Genomic DNA, 25,518 nt, shown 5'->3' with positions numbered 1-25,518 from the left:
ACAGCCCACAATGGCGCACGGCACGCCGCGCTCCGAGCTGCCATCGAGAGGCAGAAACCACCACATCATTTCTCAACGGATCGCTGTATGTAGCCGGGACCGTCGTGTGCTCTTTCTCTGGTTATCACAAGAGCTGGACATCAGCCATTTTCTGGCAGATTTCACTTTTAACAAGAGATTTTGTCATGGAAAGCCACGCGGAGGCTTCGCGCGTCACGACGGATTCACTGATGGAGCAAGACAAAGGAACACCTCCATTTCACTTTTAACAAGAGATGTCGTCACGCGCGAAGCCTCCGCACGGCTTTCCATGCATAACACTCCTTAATCTCTGTGAAGCCCATAAAATTTTCACCGAAAGCCATGTGAATTTTTCTAATGGTTTCCAGCTGCCTGTCTCTAACAGTTTCTGAAAAAAATTCTGATGGAAAAAAAGCCCAAATCATTCCGCCATTTCCTCACAATGAGAAAACGACGAGAGGGGTGGGCCAGTGCTCACTCAAAGCCTGCCCACAGGTGAATGACGCAACCGACAGGCGTGGAAAAGCTCACACATGCGCACGAAGGTTCAAGCTTAGCTGATGTAAAAACATATGAATCAAATCCATATATTTTTTGTATAAAATAAAAAGGTTGGATACTTTTCTCACAGACCTCGTATTTACAGTACTTGTTTTGTGTTCATTAATATGCACTGTCCCATTCAAATAAATTAATAAATTAAATTAAATGGATACTCTGACATCACATAACTTTGTTTCTGAGTTTAATTTACTTGTTTCTCACTTTATTTGCAATGAGTGTGAAAACATTCATAATAGTTTTCATGGCAGTTTGAACCAATTTGTACATGTAAGTCCCTGTAAACCACAAAAAAACTTCCAACAGAGAGAACGACAGTGAAACCCGATGTTAGAGAACTAGCGGACAAGCTACCGTCTTTTCTGGACTATGTGTCACGCCGGAGTATTGGTCCTGTCTGTCCTAGAATGTATCATAAAGAGAGAAAAACACCTACAGCAGCTAAAATAAGAACTGAACATGTCACCATTTTTCTCAGTAAATATATTTCTGAAGGTGCTGGTGACATGAAATTTTCACCAGATGTCAGTAACAAACGAAGTAATCCACACATACAAAGAAACCAAAACTAATACGTACAGAAATTAAGTTATGTGTAACAAAATGGAATGACCCAGGGGAAAGTATTGAACACACTTACTGACGTTTATTTAATACTTCGTACAAAAGTCTTTGTTGGTAATAACAGCTTCAGCAAGCTTACAGAGCTGTATGGAGAAACTAGTCACATGCTTTGCTCAGGTGTGATTTTTGCCCATTCTTCCACACAAACAACCTTTAAATCTTGAAGGTTCTGTGGACTTCTTCAAGGAACTCTGATCTTTAGTTCTTTCCATAGATTTTCTGTTGGATTCAAGTCAGGTGGTTGTCTGGGTCATTCCATCAGCTTTATTTTCATTCTCTAAAACCAGCTGAGACTTTCCTTGGCTGTGTGTTTGGGATCACTGTCTTACTGAAATGTCCACCCTCGTTTCATCTTCATCATCCTGGTAGATGGCAACAAATTTTTAACAATAATGTCTCTGTACATTTTTTTTTTCATGCATCCTTCCTTCAGTTTTATGAAGTTTGCCAGAGTCATCTGCTGAAAAACAGCTCCACTCCATGATGTTCCCACGTCCAAACTTCACTGTTGTGTGGTGTTTTGGAGTAGATGTGCACCGACATTTGACCTCCAAACATGGTGTGTGCTTTGGCATCTGATGAGTTAAATTTTGGTCTCATCTGACCAGACTGTATTCTGTCAGTATTTCACAGGTTTGTCTAAATGTTGTGCAGCAAACTTCAGTGAATTTGAAATAAAACAAGAGCCTGGTTTAAGTGGAAATGTTCAGCTTTCATGTGCATCCAAATCATGTTGAAGGTGTCGACATTTCAACCATTTTTCATCCAGAAATAATTGCCCAGTTGGCTGTTCATCTGTTCCATTGTCAGTTGTGTGTTGTGCCCATATTTCATTTGCAAATAAACAGATAAAAAAGGTGCGATGTTGTTTTGAAACTGTGCCATTTGTTACTGTGGACTGAATGCAAGATTCTAAAAGCTGTCAGTTAAATCATCCATCATTATGTTGGAGGAAGTGATCAGAGACCAAACCAAAAAAAAAAAAAAAAAAAAAATTGTGTGACCAACTGAAGTGTTTTCATACTTTCTATAAATAAATAAGAACAATGCACAGGAAAGCTCAGGAACATAACAAGGTCTGTAACAACATGGAAACAACTGTGATGCCTTATTGAATTGAGGAATTGTTTCTTTGGCAAAGACGATCACCTTTTCAGTGTTTGGCCACATCAAGAAATAAGACAAAGATTAAATTATGATTGGCGATATTCGGAGAAGATTGCAAACTGTTCATGAACCAAAGCTTTCTGCCCTGTCTGTGGAACATGGTGGAGCTGGTGCTGCCAGTGGAGTTGGTTCCCCTTTAACTTTGGAAGTAGAAGGATGAAATCTGAATTTTAATACAGGGCTAAAAGAAAACTCACTGGAATGTGCTTCATTATGCAAATGGACAATGGGCCCAATACATACTGCAAAAGCAACCTGAGACTTTTTGAAGTTAAAGTATTGGAATGTTTATTAGGGTGCCACTCAAAAATAAAGTTTCTAATGATTGTTGTCCCACCTCCCAGATTTGTTCATAATCTGAAAAGAAAAAAGCTGACAAAATTAGTATAATTTTTGAGGATTACATGTGGAGTACCCCAGGGGTCAGTTCTCGGGCCATTATTGTTTTTGCTGTATATTAATGATATAAGTTTGGTTTCTAAGTCTTTGAGTTGTATTTTGTTTGCTGATGATACAACTGTGATTGGTAGTGGAGATCATTTGAGACAGCTCTTGGACTTGGTGGAGAGGGAACTGCAAAAATTTAAATACTGGTTTGACTCTAATAAATTATCACTTCATTTTGGTAAAAGTAAGTGCATTATATTTGGAAATAAGCCTAGAAAATTTAAGCAGTAATTATTGTTGAATGGTATTGAAATTGAAATTGTATCTCAAACTAAATTTCTTGGAGTTTTTGTTGATGACAAGCTTAGATGGAAAACTCATATAAAACATATTGAGTCCAAAATATCAAAAGGTATTGCTGTCTTGTACTGAACAAGATAGCAGTAACTTTGTACAAGTTGTACAAAGTACAATACCCTCTCTCCCAACATCTGTTGGTTTCATTGTATCACTCATTACTTGTCCCTTATATGACTTACTACATTGAAGTTTGGGGAAATACATATAAAACAAATACTAATCCATATTTCTGTTACAAAAAAAAGCTATAAGAGTGATAAGTAAAAAACCATATCATGAACCACAAATTCATTGTTTGTTCACCTTCAGTTTTTGAAATTTTATGACTGGTTGATTATTTTACAATACAGATAATGTATAAAGTTAAAAATAGACTCGTGCCTCACATGTCCAGGAGCTGTTTAAAAATGAGAGAGTCCAGTTATAATTTGCGTGGATCGTTGGTATTTGATAGAAGAAAGATTCAAACTACTGCTAAAGGTCATTGTGTTTCCGTAAAGGGTGTTAGAAGCGTGGAATGATTGTTTAGATTGTAGTTAAAGTATCCACTACATTGGCTTGGCCTGGGAGGAGTGCAATTAAAAACCAAAGTACATTGTCTAAAGTGACCCGTGATAAAATGATAAAGTGACAGAGTTAAGGTTAAGGTGACTGAGTTATGAGGTGTTCATGACTTTGACGGCAGAGGGGAAGAAACTGTCTTTGGCGGGAGGTTCTGGTCCGGATGGACCGTAGCCCTCCTGCCCGAGGAGAGTGGTTTGAATAGACCGTGTGGCAGGTGAGAAGGGTCAGCTGTGATCCTACCTGCTCGCCCAGAGTCCTGGAGACGTGCAGGTCATGGAGAGATGGAAGGCTACAGCCGATCACCTTCTCAGCAGAGGCCACAATGCGCTGCAGTCTGTGTCTGTCCCTGGCTGTGGCCCTGGCGTACCACACCGTGATGGAGGAGCAGAGGATGGACTCGATGACGGCCGTGTAGAACTGCACCATCGCTGACAGGCAGCTTGGCCTTCTTCAGCTGCCGCAGAAGTACATCCTCTGCTGGGCCTTCTGGATGAGGAGCTGATGGTTGACCTCCCGGTGACTCCGTTCCATCAGGAAGTCTGTGATCCACCTGCAGGTGGAGTCGGTTACGTGGAGCGAGAAAGCTTGTCCTGGAGCAAAGCCGGAAGGATGGTGTTGAATGCAGAGCTGAAGTCACAACAGAATCCTAGCGTATGTTCCTGGGGAGTCCAGGTGCTGCAGGATGTAGTGCAGGGCCAGGTTTATGGCGTCATCTACAGACCTGTTGGCTCTGTAGGCAAACTGCAGGGGGTCCAGGAGGGGGTCGGTGATGGACTTCAGGTAGGATAAAACCAGGCGTTCGAAGGTCTTCATGACTGCAGACGTGAGAGCCACAGGCCTGTAGTCATTAAGTCCAGTGACGCGTGGTTTCTTGGGGACTGGAACTATGATGGAGGACTTGAAACAGGCTGGAACATGGCATGACTCCAGGGAGGTGTTGAAGATTCCCCGTGAAGACTGGGGCCAGCTCATCAGCGCAGTGTCTCAGGGTGGCAGGAGAGACACAGTCCTGGGCCCAGGGCCTTACCTGGATGCAGCCTTTAGAAATGTTCCTCACGTCCTCCTTCTTGGACCAAGAGGCAGCAGTGAGAGGGGGGAGGTCCAGAGTGTGTTTGAATATCCAGTTGTGTGGGGGGTGGGAGGTGTGAGCCTTGACTTCAAAACGTGAATAGAAGACGTTCAGGTCGTTGGCCAAGCTTCAGGTCGTCAATAGAACGAGGTGCTTTGGGCTTGTAGTTGGTGACTCTTCAATGATCTCTTTCATGATGCTGTCTTCACAGAAATTAATATATGACGTCACAGTGTCCGTGTAGTCATCTAGACTGTCTGTTGAAGCCTCAAACATATCCCAATCCGTGTGGCCAAGCACGCGCGTAGCTCCTCTACAGCTTCATTGCTCCACGCTTTAGACGTCCTCACAACAGGTTTAGAGAGTTTAAGTCTCTGTCTGTACGTGGGGATCAAGTGGACCATCACGTGATCTGAGAGTCCCAAAGCTGCACGGGCCACCGCAGCGGTAGGCGCCGCTCACTGTCGTGTAAACAATGATCTAACGTGCTCCCTTCTCTGGTCTGGGCATTTAACAAACTGTATTTTGGTAATACCTGACTGAGATTCCCTTTGTTAAAATCACAGAGAATTATAACAAGAGAGTCTGGAAAAGTCTCTCTCCACGCTCATAATCTGATCCGCGAGGTGCGCGCTCGGCGGAATATACACAGATACATACACAAGTATGAGGAGTTTAAACTCACGTGGAGAGTAGAACAGTCTGCAGTTTATGAGGAGATATTCCAGAGAGGGACAGCAGTGTTGGTGGGAGATCAACAGTCACATCGGAGCGTTGTTGATATAGAAGCAGAGTTTTTCCACCAGAGAGTGCTCGGTCTCTGTCTGCGCGGAGGAGTTGGAATCCCTCTAGTTGGAGCGCGCAGTCCGGTGTCTGTGCATTTAACCACATCTCCGTGAAGCACAGTACACAAGATGAGGAGAAATCTCTATTCTCAGCTCATCCATCTTGTTGTGGAGTGAGCGGACGTTGGAGAGAAATATCCCAGGTAGGGGCGTGCGCGTGCCCCTTCGTCTGAGGCACACGAGAGCTCCAGCTCGTTTCCTCTCCGCCGTCGTCTCACTCTTTTGGCCAAAAAGTGAACCAGTTCAGCTGCAGGCACTAAAAAAACTGGCATAATGTCCATGGGTGTTGATGATCTGATGTTTAGAAGCTCCCCGCGGGTGTAGGGACACAATGACACACGATTTACGCACAAAAACAGACAAAACAGGGAGCACCAGAATACCAGGGCGCCTTCACGTGGCGCCATCTTGGAACAGGGCATCAGTTGTCACAGTTGTCCTTGAAGCCACTCCTTTGATATCTTGGCTGTGTGCTCAGGGTCATTGTCCTGCGGAAAGATGAACCCTCGCCAGTTTTCGTCTCTGTACATTGCTGCATTAATCTTTCCCTCAATCCTGACTAGTCTCCCAGTCCCTGCTGCTGAAAAACATCCCCACAGCATGATGCTGCCACCACCATGCTTCACTGTAGGGATGGTGCCTGGTTTCCTCCAAACATGATGCCTGGTATTCGCGCCAGAGAGTTCAGTCTATGTGTGGAGCTCTGACAGAGTGACTATCGTCCCTGACTCTGAATACTTACATACATGTGATTTCTTAGTTCTTTTTTTATTTGTAATAAATTTGCAAAAGTCTCAAAAAACCTTTTTTCACATTGTCATTATGTGGTATTGTGTGTAGAAGTTTGGGGTAAAATGAATTTCATCCATTTTGGAATCAAGCTTTAACATAACAAAATGTGGAAAAAGTGCTTCAAATACTTTCCGGATGCACTGTATTTGACACCCAATTGTACATGTTTGGGCACAAACAAATAAAATATAATCAGATGCCCAAGCGACGCCTGAAAACAGATGTAATCTGTGGTACAGTAAAAAAAATGCATTCTAGAACACTGGAAACAGTCAGAAAGTTGCAAATATGTTAAAAATAATGTGAATAATTGGATGTAATTAGTGCAGAGAGGGGGTAATATACATCTTTTACTTTAATTTTATAAATGACTGGTTTTTGTTTTGTTACTCAATTCAATTTATTCAATTTATTTCATTTATATAGCGCCAAATCACAACAGAGTTGCCTCAAGGCGCTTCACACAGGTAAGGTCTAACCTTACCAACCCCCAGAGCAACAGTGGTAAGGAAAAACTCCCTCTGAGGAAGAAACCTCAAGCAGACCAGACTCAAAGGGGTGACCCTCTGCTTGGGCCATGATACAAACATAAATTACAGAAACAATTCACAGAACAATTCACAGATGAATATACAAGAATTGCTGTTTGTGCACAGTACAGGAGGATCGCCAACAGGAACACAAACTCCCATCTCTGGATGGAGCTGCACCTTAAACAGAGAGAAAAAACAGAATCAGGCATCAGAAAGACAAAAAATACTGTATAATTTGTCAGCATTAAACAACAAGAAAAACAGAGAAATACTAAGGTGATCGCCGGCCACTAGCCCTAAACTTCACTAAAAGACCCAGAATTTAGGTAAAGTTGAGGCCGCGGCCCACTTCAATTACTAATCACATGAATTAAAAGAGTAAAAGGTATAAAACAAAACTGTACCAGTATGCTAGCCATATGAAAGGGAAAATAAGTGCGTCTTAAGTCTGGACTTGAAAGTCTCCACAGAATCTGACTGTTTAATTGACGCAGGGAGATCATTCCACAGAACAGGGGCGCGATAAGAGAAAGTTCTGTGACCCGCAGATTTCTTATTCACCTTAGGGACACAAAGTAGTCCTGCACCCTGACAACTAAAATCCCGGGCCGGTACGTAAGGTTTAATTAGGTCAGCTGTCTTGTAGTAAATTATTTCTGCTTAAATGTAAATTTGACTGCTCAGTTATTTTGATGCCAGACTACAAATACACACCAAAATCAAACTTGGCTTAAACCACATTTTATTTCTTGTATTTTGAATCAACTGTCATGGTACTCTCTGTGCCAAAAATAATGAAACTGGCATTACTTACCACTTTCTTATGAAACATGAGGCTCTTTTCATACTAGTAGTCATTTCCCACTCATCTTGGATTAATTATGCAGGTTATCCAAGTGAATGTCCAATAGTAGACAGTCCTAACACTCTGTGTTTGAGCTTTGGCCAGTTGCAAGTCACCAAACGTCATATTTCAGTGCCTTAATGGGCCCGCAGAAGAAATGCTGAATTAAATTTTTGGTTGTCAAGGAGACATTGTTCTGCTGGACGACTTCAACGCACATGTGGGCAGTGACAGAGACACCTGGAAAGGTGTGATTGGGAGGAACGGCCTCCCTGATCTAAACCTGAATGGTCATTTGTTGTTGGACTTCTGTGCTAGTCACGGACTTTCCATAACGAACACCATGTTCGAACATAAGGATGATCATAAGTGTACATGGTACCAGAGTACCCTAGGCCGAAGGTCGATGATCGATTTTGTGATCGTATCATCTGATTTGAGGCCGCATGTTCTGGACACTTGGGTGACGAGAGGGGCAGAGCTGTCAACTGATCACCATCTGTTGGTAAGTTGGATCAGAGGGTGGGGGGAGGACTTTGGACAGACCTGATGAGCCCAAACGGATAGTTCGGGTGAACTGGGAACATCTGGAGGAGCTCACTGTCTGACAGATCTTCAACTCACACCTCCAGCAGAGCTTCTCTAGCATCCCTGTGGAGATTGGGGGCACTGAACCAGAATGGGCAATGTTCAAAGCTTCCATTGCTGAAGCTGCAGCGGGGAGCTGTGGCCTCAAGGTCTTAGGTGCCTCAAGGGGCGGCAGCCCTCAAACACCATGGTGGACACTGATGGTCAGGGAAGTTGTTGGACTGAAGAAGGAGCCCTTCCGGGATATGTTATTTCGGAGGACTCCAGAGGCAGTTGCAAGGTACCGACAGGCCCAAAGGGCAGCAGCCTCTGCTGTGGGGGAGGCAAAGCAGCGGGTGTGGGAGGAGTTCGGAGCAGCCATGGAGAAGGACTTTCAGTCGGCACCAAGGTGCTTCTGGCAGACTGTGAGGCACCTCAGGAGGTGTAAACAGGGAACCATCCAAGCTGTCTACAGTAGGGATGGGACTCTATTGACCTCAAGTGAGGGTGTAATCCGGCACTGGAAGGAACACTTTGAGGAACTCCTGCATCAGACCGGAGCGCCCTCTATATTAGGGGCAGAGCTGGAAGCTGATGGAGGATTTTCATCAATTTCCTGTTGGAAGTCACTGAGTAGTCAAATAACTCTGCAGTGGCATGGCCCCGGGGATTGATGAGATCCGTACAGAAATGCTGAAGGCTCTGGGTGTGGAGTATTGTCTTGGATGAGACGTCTCTTCAACATTGTGTTGAGGTCTGGGACAGTGCCTAAAGAGTGGCAAACTGAGGTGGTGGTCCCCATATTTAAAAAGGGGGACCAGAGAGTGTGTGCCAACTACAGGGGCAACACACTTCTCAGCCATCCTGGTAAAGTCTATTCCAGGGTACTGGAAAGGAGGGGTTTGGCCGATAGTTGAAACTCTGATTGAAGAGGAGCAATGATACTGTGGGAGGTGCGGGGGAGTATGGAGTGAGGGGGTACCTTTTCAGGGCCATCCAATCTCTGTACTCGCACAGCGAGAGCTGTGTTTGGGTGCTCGGCAGTAAGTCGGACTCGTTTCCAGTGGGGATTGGCCTCCGCCAGGGCTGTGCATTGTCACCACTCCTGTTTATGATATTCATGGACAGGATATCGAGGCATAGTTGGGGGGAGGAGGGTTTCCGGTTTGGTGGGCTCAGGGTCTCATCACTGCTTTTTGCAGATGAAGTGGTCCTGTTGCCTTCATTGGCTGGTGACCTCCAACAATCACTGGAAAGGTTTGCAGCCGAGTGTGAAGTGGTTGGGATGAGGATCAGCACCTCTGAATCTGAGGGCCATGGTTCTCAGCAGGAAAACCGATGAATTGCCTACTCCGGGTAGGGAATATGGCCTTGCCTCAAGTGAAGGAGTTCAAGTACCTCGGGGTCTTGTTCACGAGCGAGGGGACGATGGAGCGTGAGATTGGCCGGAGAATCAGCGCAACAGGGGCGGTATTGCATTCACTCTGCCGTACTGTTGTGACGAAAAGGGAGCTGAGCCAAACGGTGAAGCTCTTGATCTACTGGTCAATCTTCGTTCCTTCTCTCACCTATGGTCATGAGTGTTGGGTCATGACTGAAAGAACTAGATCGTGGGTACAAGTGACCGAAATGGGCTTCCTCAGGAGGGTGGCTGGTGTCTCCTTTAGAGATAGGGTGAGAAGTGCGGTCATTTGTGGGGAGCTTGGAGTAGAGTCGCTGCTCCTTTGCGTTGAAAGGAACCAGCTGAGGTGGTTTGGGCATCTGGTAAGAATGCCCCCTGGGTGCCTTTCTAGAGAGGTGTTTCAGGCACGTCCGTCTTGGAGGACACCCAGGACTAGGTGGAGAGATTATATCTCCACACTGGCCTGAGAACGCCTCGGGATCCCCCAGTCAGAGGTGGTCAGTGTGGCACGGAAAAGGGAAGTCTGGAGTCCCCTGATGGAGCTGTTGCCCCCGCGACCCGAACCCGGAAAAGCGGTTGAAGATGAATGATGAGTGAGTGAGTGAAGTTGTTGATTGTTTGTCTAATGTGAACTGTCACATTTTAGTTCATACTCTGTGAAGTCGTGCTAAGATGAAGTGCGTCAGTTGTTTTCTTGTTGCATAGACACTTGCGGTAAGTACATGAAAGATTTGGTTCTTGAGCTTTTCTCCACTCACACTCATCTTCTTCTTATTCCTTTTGATAATTTGCTGGTTTGTCTTCATTTCTATCATCCTGTAATCTGAGTTGAAACGTGATTTGACCAGTGGCTGTTTCCCATGGTGCGTTTCTGTGTGTGTGGTTATGTTTTTGCAAGTTGTGAGTATGTTTTTAATGTTAGGCGTACTCTGACCTTCCATTGAAGTGCTTGCCTGAGTGGAGACCTTTAGTTTAATGGTGTATTGTACCTAAAATAACAGAATAAGTGGCTCTTGTGACTGTTTTCATCTTGGCAGTCGAGAAAGCTTCTCAGAACAATGGGAGGTGTTCAAAGCACAAATTAAGAAAAAGAAAAAAAAATTATAAGTACGAGGTCTGTCCACAAAGTAATGGACCTTTTTATTTTTTTCAAAAACTATATGGATTTGAATCATGTGCGCTTGCATCAGCCAAGCTTGAACCTTCGTGCGCATGCGTGAGTTTTTTCATGCCTGTCGTTGCGTCATTTGCCTGTGAGCAGGCTTTGAGTGAGCACTGGTCCACCCCCCCCCCCGTCGGATTTTCATTGTCAGGGAAATGGCTGAGCGAGTGCTACTTTGCTCCATGAAAATTTTTTTAGAAACTGTGTGAGACAGCCAGGTGGAAACCATTCGGAAAATTCAGATGGCTTTCGGTGAAGATTCTATCGGCGTTACATGGATTAAGGATTATTACACCCGGATTAAAGACGGCCCACAGCAGCGGAGGGTGCGCCGCGCTTCGAGCGGCCATCGACAGGCTGAAACGACCAGATCATTTCCAAAGTGAACGCTGTGTTGATCCGGGACATCGTGTGAATACCAGAGAAATTGCAGAAATGTGGACATCAGCACTTTTTTGGCACATTCCACTGTTACAGGAGATTTTGTAATGAAAGACGTGCGGAGGAATTCACGTGTCAGGACGGAGCCGCTAATGGTGCAGAACAAACACCTCCGTGTTGGAAGTATCACAGGACAAGTTGTGGCATGTCCAGCTGTTACACAATTTCTCGGATACTCACTCGACTGAAAAGCCACCGAAAGCCATCTGAATCTTACGAATGGTTTCCACCTGGCTGTCTCACACAGTTTCTGAAAAAATTTTTGTGGAGCAAAGCGGCAGTTGCTCAGCCATTTCCCTGACAATGAAAATCCGACGAGAGGGGTGGACCAGTGCTCACTCAAAGCCTGCTCACAGGCGAATGACGCAACCGACAGGCGTGAAAAAACTCACGCATGCGCACGAAGGTTCAAGCTTGGCTGACGCAAGCGCACATGATTCAAATCCATATAGTTTTTGAAAAAAATAAAAAGGTCTGATACTTTTCGGACAGACCTCGTACGTAGCAAAAAGAGATTGTATATACAAAGAGAAAGTATGTACAAACTGTGGATGTTTCTGTGGCAGTGGATATTTTTACATTATATAAATATGGATGTAAGGAGTCCACATAGAGATATTTCTCTATGTTGGACTCCTTACCATCCATCAGTTGTTAGTTCCCCCCCCCCCCCCCCCCAAATTAAGCAAACAACAAAGAGTCAAATAAATTAGATCAATTTATTTTGTTGGAACAGCATATGAAGCTTCTAAAACGTCAGTAGCGTGCTTGTCTACCTTCTTAGTGTTTTGGCATCCTTGGAGTTCAATATTTCCACCAGTTCCTCCTCTGTGAACTCAGCGAACCTTGCTGGCAGACGATTTTCTGCTGTTTGTTGACATGTTTGTTGCCATTTTTTTCAACCAACATCTGTCAGCAAGTTCCTGACCTCCGCTACGTCATTAGTGATGTCATCTCATGAATAATTGTATGCCGCGCTCTGATTGGCTAGCTGTTGGCAGTAAACTCTAACACTATTGGTCATTGGGAACCGATCCAATATAACGTTTGGTCCAAGCCTTTTTGGATCCTTTTGGATCCAACATAACTTTCTGTCACCAAGCATGCCAAAATACAGGTAAATGATGGACAGAAAGGCTAATCTGTGATTGGCTATTGCAATCTGAGTGGAGAACATAAACAAATACTGCACTCATTTCAAGTGTGTCCTGTGACCTGGCTCTTTTGTTCCAGTGGCATTCAAAGCTCTAACAGCGGTTGGATAGAAGCTGTTTTTCAGTCTGTTTGTTCTTGCTTTAATGGTCCTGTACGTCTGCCTGATGGCAGCAGCTCAAACAGAGAGTGTCCAGGGTGGGATTTGCCCTTTAGGATGGTGTTGGCTCTCCTGAGACCGTAAGAGTCCTGAAGATCCCCCACTGTGGGTAGAGGACACCCAGTGATCTTCTCTGTCACCCTCTGGAGCTCTTTCCTGTTTGCCACCGTGCAGTTGGTAAACCACGTACAGAGGCAGTATGTGATGATGCTCTCCATGGTGGAGCAGTTAAAAGACACGGGTAATCTCTGGTTGATGTTATTTTTCCTGAGGATTCTCAGAATGTGGAGTCTTTGCTGTGGCTTCTTTACCAAATGTGTGGTGTTCCTGTCCCGGGTCAGTTTCTCCTCTGTGTGGACTCCCAGGAAACAGAAGTCCCTGACCCCATCCACACAGGTTCCCCACAAAGATAATGGGCTAAGTGTCTGTTTTCATGTGTTCATCAGTGCTCAGTTTTACCTCTGGGGAACACAGTTTTGATAGATTTTTCTTTTTCTATTGTTGTTGTTTTTAATGTATCAGACAGCTCTGATCAGTCCACCCCATTTATTTTGTGATGTTCTGCAGCATCGTGCTTACATTTCACATTTTAAAAAAGCATGCTGTGTGTGTTCTTTGAGTTGATTCCACAGCCTTTGTGAGCACATTTGCCTCAATAGAAGGTTCAGATTCCAGACATTTCTTCATCTCCGTGGCCCAAACAAAAGATGTATTTTAATTGAAAGAAGGACTACTCAAGGATTCCCTTCAGGCAGAAGGACACAAATAACACAGCTAATATTAAAACACTTTGTCCCTTTGTGTCGTCAGAAGTTATTTTATTTCCAAGACATCTGAATTCTCTGAAAGATGAGTTGTTCTGGGTGGCATGGTGGCTTAGTGGTTCACCCTGATGCCTCATAGCAAGAAGGTTGTGGATCACTTCCCACCCTTTCTGCATGGAGTTTGTGTGTTCTTCCTGTGTTTGTGTGGGTTCCTCCGGGTGCTCCGGCTTCCTCCCACATCCAAAGACATGCAGGTAAGATGGACTGGAAACTTTAAACTGACCACCGAAAGCCGTCCTATAGTTTGTCAATCAAGCACTAATAGCTGAGTTAATATTAAATTATTTTGACTGAAAATAACCAGAAACAAGGCTGTCCTTGGTAAAGAATGCTTTTTTTATGTTAAATTATTCCAGTTTAAGTAAATTTAAGACAATTGAAACATTAATTTACAGTCAGTTTAGAGTAGACGTAGTGTCAGATGATTTAAAACATACTTGGAATATTTTAAAAAACAGTTTAAGACACCCAGACTTTTGTGTCCATCATTTTTAATCTGGTGAAGTTTGCCGGTTTGCATGCTTGGATTCTCTGCCTTTGACAATGAGCAATGCCTGGGAAGAGTTTATGGAGTTAGGAGGTGGCTGGACAGAGGTGTTTGTCTATGTAGACATCTTGGGGAGAATAAGGGTCCAAGTCTTTAGGGACCTAGTACTTTGTGTTTTACTGTATGTTTGTGAGACGTGGACATTAACTAGTGACCTCAGGTGATGACTGGATGTGTTTGTCTTCAGAGGCTCCTTGGGTACAACTGGAATAACTTTGTATCAAACCGACACTTACTTAAGGAAACTCAGATGAGCAGAATTACTTGATGGAACATCAGCTTTGTGTTTGCAGAGGTGTGCATGGGCCAGTTGTCTGCATTGGTGGTTGCCATTCAAGATCCAAGGCAGTTCTGTGTTGTGGTGGGTGTGACAATTCATGGCACCAGCACATGTGAAACAAGTTCAGATGTGGCTTTAAAAAAGGCAGCAGTGGTCTTGGTGGCAACCAGACTGACACTTTGGAAATGGAAGAAATGACAGCACATGTAGTTCAAACCCACCCACATGTTGAGAGAGACACAGATAGAAGGAAAAGGTGTTAAAGAATCAGAAAGTAAAGGTTTATTTGTCTGATTTAGTCCATTTCTCACACCTCCTCCTAATCCTTCATCAATCCAGCATGCACTCAGCATGCAGCAGATGGCAGACACCTCTATAGGATATCACATTATCAATTAATCTTTTTTGTCCTCATTATATGCCCTTTTCATTTACTGAGCTACAAGATGATAGATTTTTTGGTGTTGCGTCATCATGTCAACAACCAGGACGGGATGGACTCATCTGTGTCCTTATCCATCTGTCCATCTGGCAAAGCCGAGGACAGACAAGAAAACCCATGAACATGTGATGTTCTGGATGAGTGCTTCTCTCAGTGAAAGCAGTCGGTCCTTTTTAAGGAGTTCTAAAACTGTTGCTGAGTTTTTCCACTGTGGCACTAACGGGTGTAGGTGAATTTTACAAGCACAAGTGTGTCCATGTGTGTGTTACACACATCGGCCTGTGTGTGGGTTCCTGCTTCCAATCAGAACCTGCTGATGGTTCCCCGAACTTGTTTTAAAACTCGAGGGGACAGATCTTTTAAAGCTGTGGCACCTCGCCTCTGGAATGAGCTTCCCTGTTCTCTTCGCTCACTGGATTCTGTGGATGTTTATAGACAGCAACTAAAGACACATTTTTTTAAACTGACATTTTAGTGTCAATTTATTTTATTGTTCTATATTTGTATGTGTTGTTTTTATTGTCTATTTATATCGTGTGAAGCACTTTGTGACCTTGGTCTGTGAAAAGTGTTATATAAATAAAGCTTACTTACTTACTTACTCGTACTGCTGACAGAGCTGATCAAAGCACGGTTCATATATGGTATATTTAAATTTTTTCTAAGGTCAAGGTCAAGGACACTGATTTGGACCAGACAGACTGCATATGTAGGTAGATTTTGGAATTTCTCTTGCAAGGTCAGCTAAATGTCATTCATTCAGATAAAGGTCAATGTTGTTTTAATCAGAGGTCAAATCTTGGGCTGAATGTTGTATACGTATATAGGTGGGATTGGATCTGGAATTGCTCAGGTGAGGTCACGGTTGTCAAAGTGCAATCATCGAGATTAGTGTCAAAGGTTATAATTGAGACTTTTCACTTTAAGTTGCACCAAACTTGCCACACATATAGGTGGGTTCTAGACTTTCCCAGGTGGGGGTAAATCATTGGTGTCAAGTTCATGTATGTACATTTGATGGCCTACACCTCCCAGGTTCTTTGAATTATTTCTGTCAGTGTCAGATTTTATTGTCATTATATGTTAAACATATAGCAAAATTTAACAGCTACCCGGCACTGATGTCGAACATAAAAAAGAGAAATCAAATATGTGATAAGTAAGAGTGCTAACTTAAAAAGTACAGAAAAGCACAATTTAAAAAGACAACAATCAGAATAAATAAGTGTAGTTTAAAATGTAGCAAACTGCCTGAATGAAATAAGGCATCATTCAGCTGTTCACCTTTGTAACTGCTCTGGGGTAGAAAGGGTTCTTTGGCCTTGTGTCCTTGTTCTACCCAAATATGGGAGCTGGATGAAAGTTTAATTTCTACAAATGTCATTGGCGTAAATATCAAGGAAATTGATTTTCAACCTAATTTGGACCAAAGATTCTTAGGAGGATTCAGAAATTACCAAACATTCTTAAACATTCAGGTGAAAGTTGACATAAACAGGGTCGCAGCCATTGGGTTCAAAGGTCAGATTTCCACTAGCCAACGCGTTGCATTGTTTCCCGGGAAAGTCTGTCCTTCTTAATGCTTTATACTTACCCTCCCTGTCTGCCAAAGCCCGTAGCATCTTCATGCTCATGGCTACTAATGCCTAGTTTATTTTAAAGCTATTCTGTCTCTCTTCTCATTTGTCTCCTCAGGAAAAAAGAAATCCAAGTTCCAGACATTTAAAAAGTTCTTTGCGAGGAAGAAAAGGAAGGATACACCAACCTCGAGAGGAGAGGTGGGGCTTAAAGCCAGTCAGTCAACCGACAACGTCAGCAACACGGCAGAAAAGAACACACTCCCTCCATCTGAGAAGGATAAGGGCTCCGGGTGAGATCACTTATCAAATAAACATTAAAGGAGCTGTTGAGTTTTTTGTTTCTTTGTTTTTTAACAGCCCTACAGGGTTGAGGATTGACTGTTAACAATATTTTAATATTCCTAGCATTCAAACCCCTAAGTACTTTACTTAACTTTGATGACTGCTTCATTGATTAGAAATAATTTTTTGAAAAACTAAGTTAGGATGTTAGTCCATGAGACTGAACGGAGCAACGTTACTGGGAGTTAAAATCCTCCATTCCCTCAAAATGGCAGTAAAATAATGCTAACACTCTACTTCTTAAAATCATTGACATGGGACAATACGTCTGAAGACATGTGGCCTGTTCAGTGTATTTTTATTAAAGAGACTGGAGTGTGCAGCCACAGTGGACTACAACGAGTGTCATCACTACTGATCAATGACTAATCAGTGTCAAGCTTAAAGTGTCACTGCAGCTCAGTAAGGTCAACTGATCGGCGAGCGTGTCCAGCCCCGAGCTGTTACCCTCATGACTTATATAACTAACAAAGATTGATTAGTGGACCTACACGATCTGCACCATGTTTTCACAGCTGAGCTTGTGTGTTTTAGACCTTTTCTTCATCCACACGTTGGCCTTTCTTCACTTTGGTAGAGGGTAATCTTTGTCTCATCAATCCATATACCGTCTTTTCCAGACTATATGTCTCACCGTAAGTATTGGTCGCACCTGACCAAGTATGCTTCATGAATGAGGGAAAAAAACCGTCTAAGCCACATCAGTCTATAAATCCGAATTATTTTTTGAAAAGTGGCAGCACTACCGCTTCATGCAATAAGAAGCACAATTAATTTAATGGGTGCATTATTTGCTTCTAATAGGCCAGTTGTGGTGGCCAAGTGGGTAAGTGCACTTGTTTCCAGGGCAGAAAGTTCCTGGTTCAAGGCCACCCCTGCCCATTCTCCATGTAATCTGGAGCTGCATCCGGCATAAACCTGTGCCAGATTAACATGCTGTGGCAAGCTGAAGGGACATGCAGACATTATTTATTTATATTACAGACAGCACATTAGCAAGCAGAAGCTATCTGGCTAATTAATGTCATTGAACAAGGCACAAAGAACTCAACAGTAAACTGCTTTGTGTCACCATTGAACGGAAAATAACATAAAAGTGCAGCAATACATGTACATTTACTGTGCTAAATGTCAATAAACTTTAAGAGACTATACATTTTTAAGTCCACTATAGTTAGCCTTACCTTAGTCTAGCCTTCGTATTTGTTGTGGTTCTAGTAGCTGTATGAAGATTATTTCCTCTCTCTACTCAAGAGCATGTGAATGTTATTCTCTCTTTAATAAAGATGGGGGTGTTTCACTTTGAGATCATGGTTGACTAATTTCCCTTGTTCTCTAAGACCCAGCACATCGTCCTCATTCAGATCTTTTCTTGTTTTTAATGGCTCTTGGCATCCAGCTTAATGGTGCATTGCCACCACCATCTGCTCCAGAGTGTGGATCAGACACAGCCTGATTCAGATTCATGTACAAGAGCACTTTGCCACATGTGTAGATGGTACCATCCTGTGGTGTAGATGATAATACAGTATATTTTCAACATGTAAAGTCCTCATCAGACTGAATAATGAGCCACATAGCATGATTTTTTTGTAGGAGTCGAGTTATTCAACAAACAATGGAGAATAGTGGCACTTAGAGGGAGATTATTTGGCTAACAAGGCTCATCGCTGACCGTGGTGTTAATTTCATGAAGTTCAAAATTGAGCAAAAATAGCATGGGGCAATGTGTGTAGAAGGTACTATGAAGACAAACGACAATGTTAGAGGCATGTTAGTGGTGAATACGAGGCTGTTAGAGGCCCATTATCCAAGTTCACTAGTGGCTACATGGACGAGTCTGCCTGGCTGTCTCTCGTATGTGCCACGTTCAAGCCTCGTAGGGGCCAGGTATTGCAGCTGCCAATCATGTTTCCTTGTATTCTCGTAGGCGCCACATATGGGTCACGTTGTGCCACATATGGATCACGTGGTGCCACGTACAGGCCATGTTGGGTCTTGTTAATGCAAACAACATAACCATCACATCGCCCGCCTCTATATAAGCTCGTTCAGCTTCGCTCTGCTACCATTTGGCTACGAACTACTCACGCTCTTACACGTACATCACAACAAGCACAGTCAGAGGGAAGAAGACAGAAGTAGGAGGCAGGAAGACTGCAGCCCATCCCCTGCTCTATCATCTGAACCCCAACCTCCAAGAGGAGGACACTGAGATAGATGTTGGCTTTTCTTTTTTAACAACACCTGCACTCTTCATTGATAAACCTCAAGGATAAAATAAAGAGAAGCCACTTTGTTATTTTGCCTTTGTTCACCACCATAATAGAAATAAAATGATGCAGTTAAGGTGCATTTGTATTGTGGACTTTCAGCTTTAATTCAAGGATTTTAACAACAAAACTGTCATATTAACTTATTACTAATTACAGCAGTTTTTATACACAGCCCTCAATTTTCAGAGGCTACACATAATTAGACAAACTAACATAATTCTTAGTTTTCTTTAGACATCAATCAAAGCCAACCACCAGCCTCTACTGGTGGTTGGCTCTCACTGCGGTATTGTATCACTTCCTGTTCCGGAGCACAGCGGTGTTTTTCTGTATCTGTTAGCTGTTTAATCTGCGCAGTTAGATTGATCTAGTTATCTAGATTACGATTTGTTTCCCAGTGTAATCTTACGTGCCTTAACTAAAGCACTCCTGCTGAATCACCTCTAAATTATTTACACATTATTCACTTTGCGTGTTTTTAGGAATCCGCTAGCTTAGCGTAGCTACTAGCTCTTAGCCGATTTAGCATGGCGGCTTCTCCTGTCTCTCCCGCACTTTTCTGCTCTGGGTGTGAAATGTTTAGTTATTCCTCAGCCTCCTTTAGCAGTAACGGTACTTGTAATAAGTGTAGCTTATTCGTAGCTTTGGAGGCCAGGCTGGGCGAATTGGAGACTCGGCTCCGCACCGTGGAAAATTCTACAGCTAGCCAGGCCCCTGTAGTCGGTGCGGACCAAGGTAGCTTAGCCGCCGTTAGTTACCCCCTGGCAGATCCCGAGCAGCCGGGAAAGCAGGCTGACTGGGTGACTGTGAGGAGGAAGCGTAGCCCTAAACAGAAGCCCCGTGTACACCGCCAACCCGTTCACATCTCTAACCGTTTTTCCCCACTCGACAACACACCCGCCGAGGATCAAACTCTGGTTATTGGCGACTCTGTTTTGCGAAATGTGAAGTTAGCGACACCAGCAACCATAGTCAATTGTCTTCCGGGGGCCAGAGCAGGCGACATTGAAGGAAATTTGAAACTGCTGGCTAAGGCTAAGCGTAAATTTGGTAAGATTGTAATTCACGTCGGCAGTAATGACACCCGGTTACGCCAATCGGAGGTCACTAAAATTAACATTAAATCGGTGTGTAACTTTGCAAAAACAGTGTCGGACTCTGTAGTTTTCTCTGGGCCCCTCCCCAATCAGACCAGGAGTGACATGTTTAGCCGCATGTTCTCCTTGAATTGCTGTCTGTCTGAGTGGTGTCCAAAAAATGAGGTGGGCTTCATAGATAATTGGCAAAGCTTCTGGGGAAAACCTGGTCTTGTTAGGAGAGACAGCATCCATCCCACTTTGGATGGAGCAGCTCTCATTTCTAGAAATCTGGCCAATTTTCTTAAATCCTCCAAACCGTGACTATCCAGGGTTGGGACCAGGAAGCAGAGTTGTAGTCTTACACACCTCTCTGCAGCTTCTCTCCCCCTGCCATCCCCTCATTACCCCATCCCCGTAGAGACGGTGCCTGCTCCCAGACTACCAATAACCAGCAAAAATCTACTTAAGCATAAAAATTCAAAAAGAAAAAATAATATAGCACCTTCAACTGCACCACAGACTAAAACAGTTAAATGTGGTCTGTTAAACATTAGGTCTCTCTCTTCTAAGTCCCTGTTGGTAAATGATATAATAATTGATCAACATATTGATTTATTCTGCCTAACAGAAACCTGGTTACAGCAGGATGAATATGTTAGTTTAAATGAGTCAACACCCCCGAGTCACACTAACTGCCAGAATGCTCGTAGCACGGGCCGGGGCGGAGGATTAGCAGCAATCTTCCATTCCAGCTATTAATTAATCAAAAACCCAGACAGAGCTTTAATTCATTTGAAAGCTTGACTCTTAGTCTTGTCCATCCAAATTGGAAGTCCCAAAAAACAGTTTTATTTGTTATTATCTATCGTCCACCTGGTCGTTACTGTGAGTTTCTCTGTGAATTTTCAGACCTTTTGTCTGACTTAGTGCTTAGCTCAGATAAGATAATTATAGTGGGCGATTTAACATCCACACAGATGCTGAGAATGACAGCCTCAACACTGCATTTAATCTATTATTAGACTCTATTGGCTTTGCTCAAAAAGTAAATGAGTCCACCACCACTTTAATCATATCTTAGATCTTGTTCTGACTTATGGTATGGAAATAGAAGACTTAACAGTATTCCCTGAAAACTCCCTTCTGTCTGATCATTTCTTAATAACATTTACATTTACTCTGATGGACTACCCAGCAGTGGGGAATAAGTTTCATTACATTAGAAGTCTTTCAGAAAGCGCTGTAACTAGGTTTAAGGATATGATTCCTTCTTTATGTTCTCTAATGCCATATAACAACACAGTGCAGAGTAGCTACCTAAACTCTGTAAGGGAGATAGAGTATCTCGTCAATAGTTTTACATCCTCATTGAAGACAACTTTGGATGCTGTAGCTCCTCTAAAAAAGAGAGCTTTAAATCAGAAGTGCCTGACTCCGTGGTATAACTCACAAACTCGTAGCTTAAAGCAGATAACCCGTAAGTTGGAGAGGAAATGGCGTCTCACTAATTTAGAAGATCTTCACTTAGCCTGGAAAAAGAGTCTGTTGCTCTATAAAAAAGCCCTCTGTAAAGCTAGGACATCTTTCTACTCATCACTAATTGAAGAAAATAAGAACAACCCCAGGTTTCTTTTCAGCACTGTAGCCATGCTAACAAAGAGTCAGAGCTCTATTGAGCTCAGTATTCCATTAACTTTAACTAGTAATGACTTCATGACTTTCTTTGCTAACAAAATTTTAACTATTAGAGAAAAAATTACTCATAACCATCCCAAAGACGTATCGTTATCTTTGGCTGCTTTCAGTGATGCCGGTATTTGGTTAGACTCTTTCTCTCCGATTGTTCTGAGTTATTTTCATTAGTTACTTCATCCAAACCATCAACATGTTTATTAGACCCCATTCCTACCAGGCTGCTCAAGGAAGCCCTACCATTATTTAATGCTTCGATCTTAAATATGATCAATCTATCTTTGTTAGTTGGCTATGTACCACAGGCTTTTAAGGTGGCAGTAATTAAACCATTACTTAAAAAGCCATCACTTGACCCAGCTATCTTAGCTAATTATAGGCCAATCTCCAACCTTCCTTTTCTCTCAAAAATTCTTGAAAGGGTAGTTGTAAAACAGCTAACTGATCATCTGCAGAGGAATGGTCTATTTGAAGAGTTTCAGTCAGGTTTTAGAATTCATCATAGTACAGAAACAGCATTAGTGAAGGTTACAAATGATCTTCTTATGGCCTCGGACAGTGGACTCATCTCTGTGCTTGTTCTGTTAGACCTCAGTGCTGCTTTTGATACTGTTGACCATAAAATTTTATTACAGAGATTAGAGCATGCCATAGGTATTAAAGGCACTGCGCTGCGGTGGTTTGAATCATATTTATCTAATAGATTACAATTCATCATGTAAATGGGGATTCTTCTTCACAGACTAAGGTTAATTATGGAGTTCCACAAGGTTCTGTGCTAGGACCAATTTTATTCACTTTATACATGCTTCCCTTAGGCAGTATTATTAGACGGTATTGCTTAAATTTTCATTGTTACGCAGATGATACCCAGCTTTATCTATCCATGAAGCCAGAGGACACACACCAATTAGCTAAACTGCAGGATTGTCTTACAGACATAAAGACATGGATGACCTCTAATTTCCTGCTTTTAAACTCAGATAAAACTGAAGTTATTGTACTTGGCCCCACAAATCTTAGAAACATGGTGTCTAACCAGATCCTTACTGTGGATGGCATTACCCTGACCTCTAGTAATACTGTGAGAAATCTTGGAGTCATTTTTGATCAGGATATGTCATTCAAAGCGCATATTAAACAAATATGTAGGACTGCTTTTTTGCATTTGCGCAATATCTCTAAAATCAGAAAGGTCTTGTCTCAGAGTGATGCTGAAAAACTAATTCATGCATTTATTTCCTCTAGGCTGGACTATTGTAATTCATTATTATCAGGTTGTCCTAAAAGTTCCCTAAAAAGCATTCAGTTAATTCAAAATGCTGCAGCTAGAGTACTGACGGGGACTAGAAGGAGAGAGCATATCTCACCCATATTGGCCTCTCTTCATTGGCTTCCTGTTAATGCTAGAATAGAATTTAAAATTCTTCTTCTTACTTATAAGGTTTTGAATAATCAGGTCCCATCTTATCTTAGGGACCTCGTAGTACCATATCACCCCAATAGAGCGCTTCGCTCTCAGACTGCAGGCTTACTTGTAGTTCCTAGGGTTTGTAAGAGTAGAATGGGAGGCAGAGCCTTCAGCTTTCAGGCTCCTCTCCTGTGGAACCAGCTCCCAATTCAGATCAGGGAGACAGGACACCCTCTCTACTTTTAAGATTAGGCTTAAACTTTCCTTTTTGCTAAAGCTTATAGTTAGGGCTGGATCAGGTGACCCTGAACCATCCCTTAGTTATGCTGCTATAGACGTAGACTGCTGGGGGGTTCCCATGATGCACTGTTTCTTTCTCTTTTTGCTCTGTATGCACCACTCTGCATTTAATCATTAGTGATCGATCTCTGCTCCCCTCCACAGCATGTCTTTTTCCTGGTTCTCTCCCTCAGCCCCAACCAGTCCAGCAGAAGACTGCCCCTCCCTGAGCCTGGTTCTGCTGGAGGTTTCTTCCTGTTAAAAGGGAGTTTTTCCTTCCCACTGTAGCCAAGTGCTTGCTCACAGGGGGTCGTTTTGACCGTTGGGGTTTTATATAATTATTGTATGGCCTTGCCTTACAATATAATGCGCCTTGGGGCAACTGTTTGTTGTGATTTGGCGCTATATAAAAAAATTGATTGATTGATTGTGAAGGAAGGTGAGGGAAGCCAATAAGGCATCTGTGGCAACTCGAAAAGAGTTACAGGACTCTTCGGTTTGGTTGATTAGAGAAATTGCAAAGTGCAGCTTCTGGCTGTTGCTGCAACAGTCAGAGCTTCATGGTGGTATGGAAGAGAGAAGGGTTTTCATATCGAACCTGTGCTTGAGTTTCCTTTGCATCTTCTGGTAAATGATCTGAAATTTTTACCTCCTCTTTATAACTAAATCCTTCAGAGTTGTCATGTGTGTCTTGGTGGCTTCCCTCACCATTCTCTCTTTTCAACTCTATTGTGGTGGTGTACAGAGACAAACATACAAAACTGTGTGACTGTCCAAATAATTATGGACCCGTCTACAGATAAACAACATGAAATTAACGCTGACATTCAGCATTGTCTTTGCAAAGTCTTCATCCTCAGTGTAGAGCCAAAACAAATGAAATGATATTTATTCTTCCGTCACTTTCACTGTATGTTCCTTTTCATGTACTTTATGTTGTCCTTATGAAAAGCATCTTTGCCATATTTTACCATATTTTCATCAAAGTGTTTCCATTAATCTCTCATTAAAATCTTCAATGGAATTTTATCTGCAAATCAAACGGTTGTTGCAATCTCTCTCTCTCTCTTTTTTTTTTCTTTTTCCTGGTTCTTTATCTGAGGAGGTGATGGTCTAGTGGTTCAGTGTTGGGCTTGAGACCAGAGGATCCTTGGTTCAAATCCCAGCCTGACCAGAAAGTAACTAAGGGCCCTTGGGCAAGGTCCTTAATCCCCTAGTTGCTCCCAGTGTGTAGTGGGCACCTTGTATGGCAGCACCCTGATGCCGGTGTGTTTGTGTGAATGGGTGAATGTGAGGCATAATTGTAAAGCGCGTTGAGCGTCTGGTGCAGATGGAAAAGTCCTATATAAATGCAGTCCATTTATCCATTTAAAATTTTATCTGACTTGGTGACCAAAATGTGTGGTTTTTTTTTTTTTAATTGTTTCTATTACCTGTTGTACTTTTTTTCCATATCACCCCAAAATTGAATGAGATCTACTCCAGCTTAGACCCAACTTTTGTATTCAAATTGGTGAATGCTAGATTGTAGGAGCAGCCCCTGTTCTGGAGCTCAGTTTCAGTGTGGAAGGTCTCCAGCTCAAACGTCACCCGTGCCACGTTTCTCCGTTTAATGTGGAGTTGCGTCAGAAGGGCATAAAACTTGTGCCAAATCAACATGCACCTTGGATCTTCTGTGGTGACCCCAAGTGAAAACAAGGGAGCAGCCGAAGGGACCTACAGTCGCCCCTGTTCTACAGCGTTCAGAGGGTCTCACCAACCTAATTGTAGTCCCTGGTATCTTAAAAACAAATATTAACATTTGTAGTCTATGATACCCCGTAGACACAGATGATCCATCACCCTTTGCCCCATATTAGCCACGCCCATCTGTCTTCCACAGACCAGGCGGGTTTCCATTATCCTTCAAATTGTGCAGTTTGAAATTGCAAATTGAAAATGCACTTAATGGAGATGTGTAAATTTCAAAAACAACTCTGAACTACTGCAAAACAGTTTTTACCCTCACAGAGATGTTTTTCCAGGCAGTTTCACAAAAGCCTTATTTTGTGAAATTGCAGTGGAATTATAGGTCACATGGCATACAGAAAGAGTCACATGACATTCTGAAATACA

The 25,518-nt window shown here is 42.9% G+C and overlaps 1 protein-coding gene across 1 annotated transcript in view; it reads left to right on the top strand.

Moving 5' to 3' along the window:
* Window positions 1–25,518, top strand: part of zgc:66433 (uncharacterized protein LOC321250 homolog) — a 213,371-nt gene that overhangs the window by 89,280 nt on the left and 98,573 nt on the right. Inside the window, exon 3 of the mRNA XM_034181214.1 lies at window positions 16,440–16,614. Within this exon, the coding sequence (XP_034037105.1) occupies window positions 16,440–16,614 (175 nt within the window). The remainder of the gene's footprint in view (window positions 1–16,439; window positions 16,615–25,518) is intronic.

Source organism: Thalassophryne amazonica, chromosome 11, assembly GCF_902500255.1.
Source record: "Thalassophryne amazonica chromosome 11, fThaAma1.1, whole genome shotgun sequence".
Classification (NCBI taxonomy): domain Eukaryota; kingdom Metazoa; phylum Chordata; class Actinopteri; order Batrachoidiformes; family Batrachoididae; genus Thalassophryne; species Thalassophryne amazonica.
This window is presented reverse-complemented; position numbering and strand designations above follow the sequence as displayed.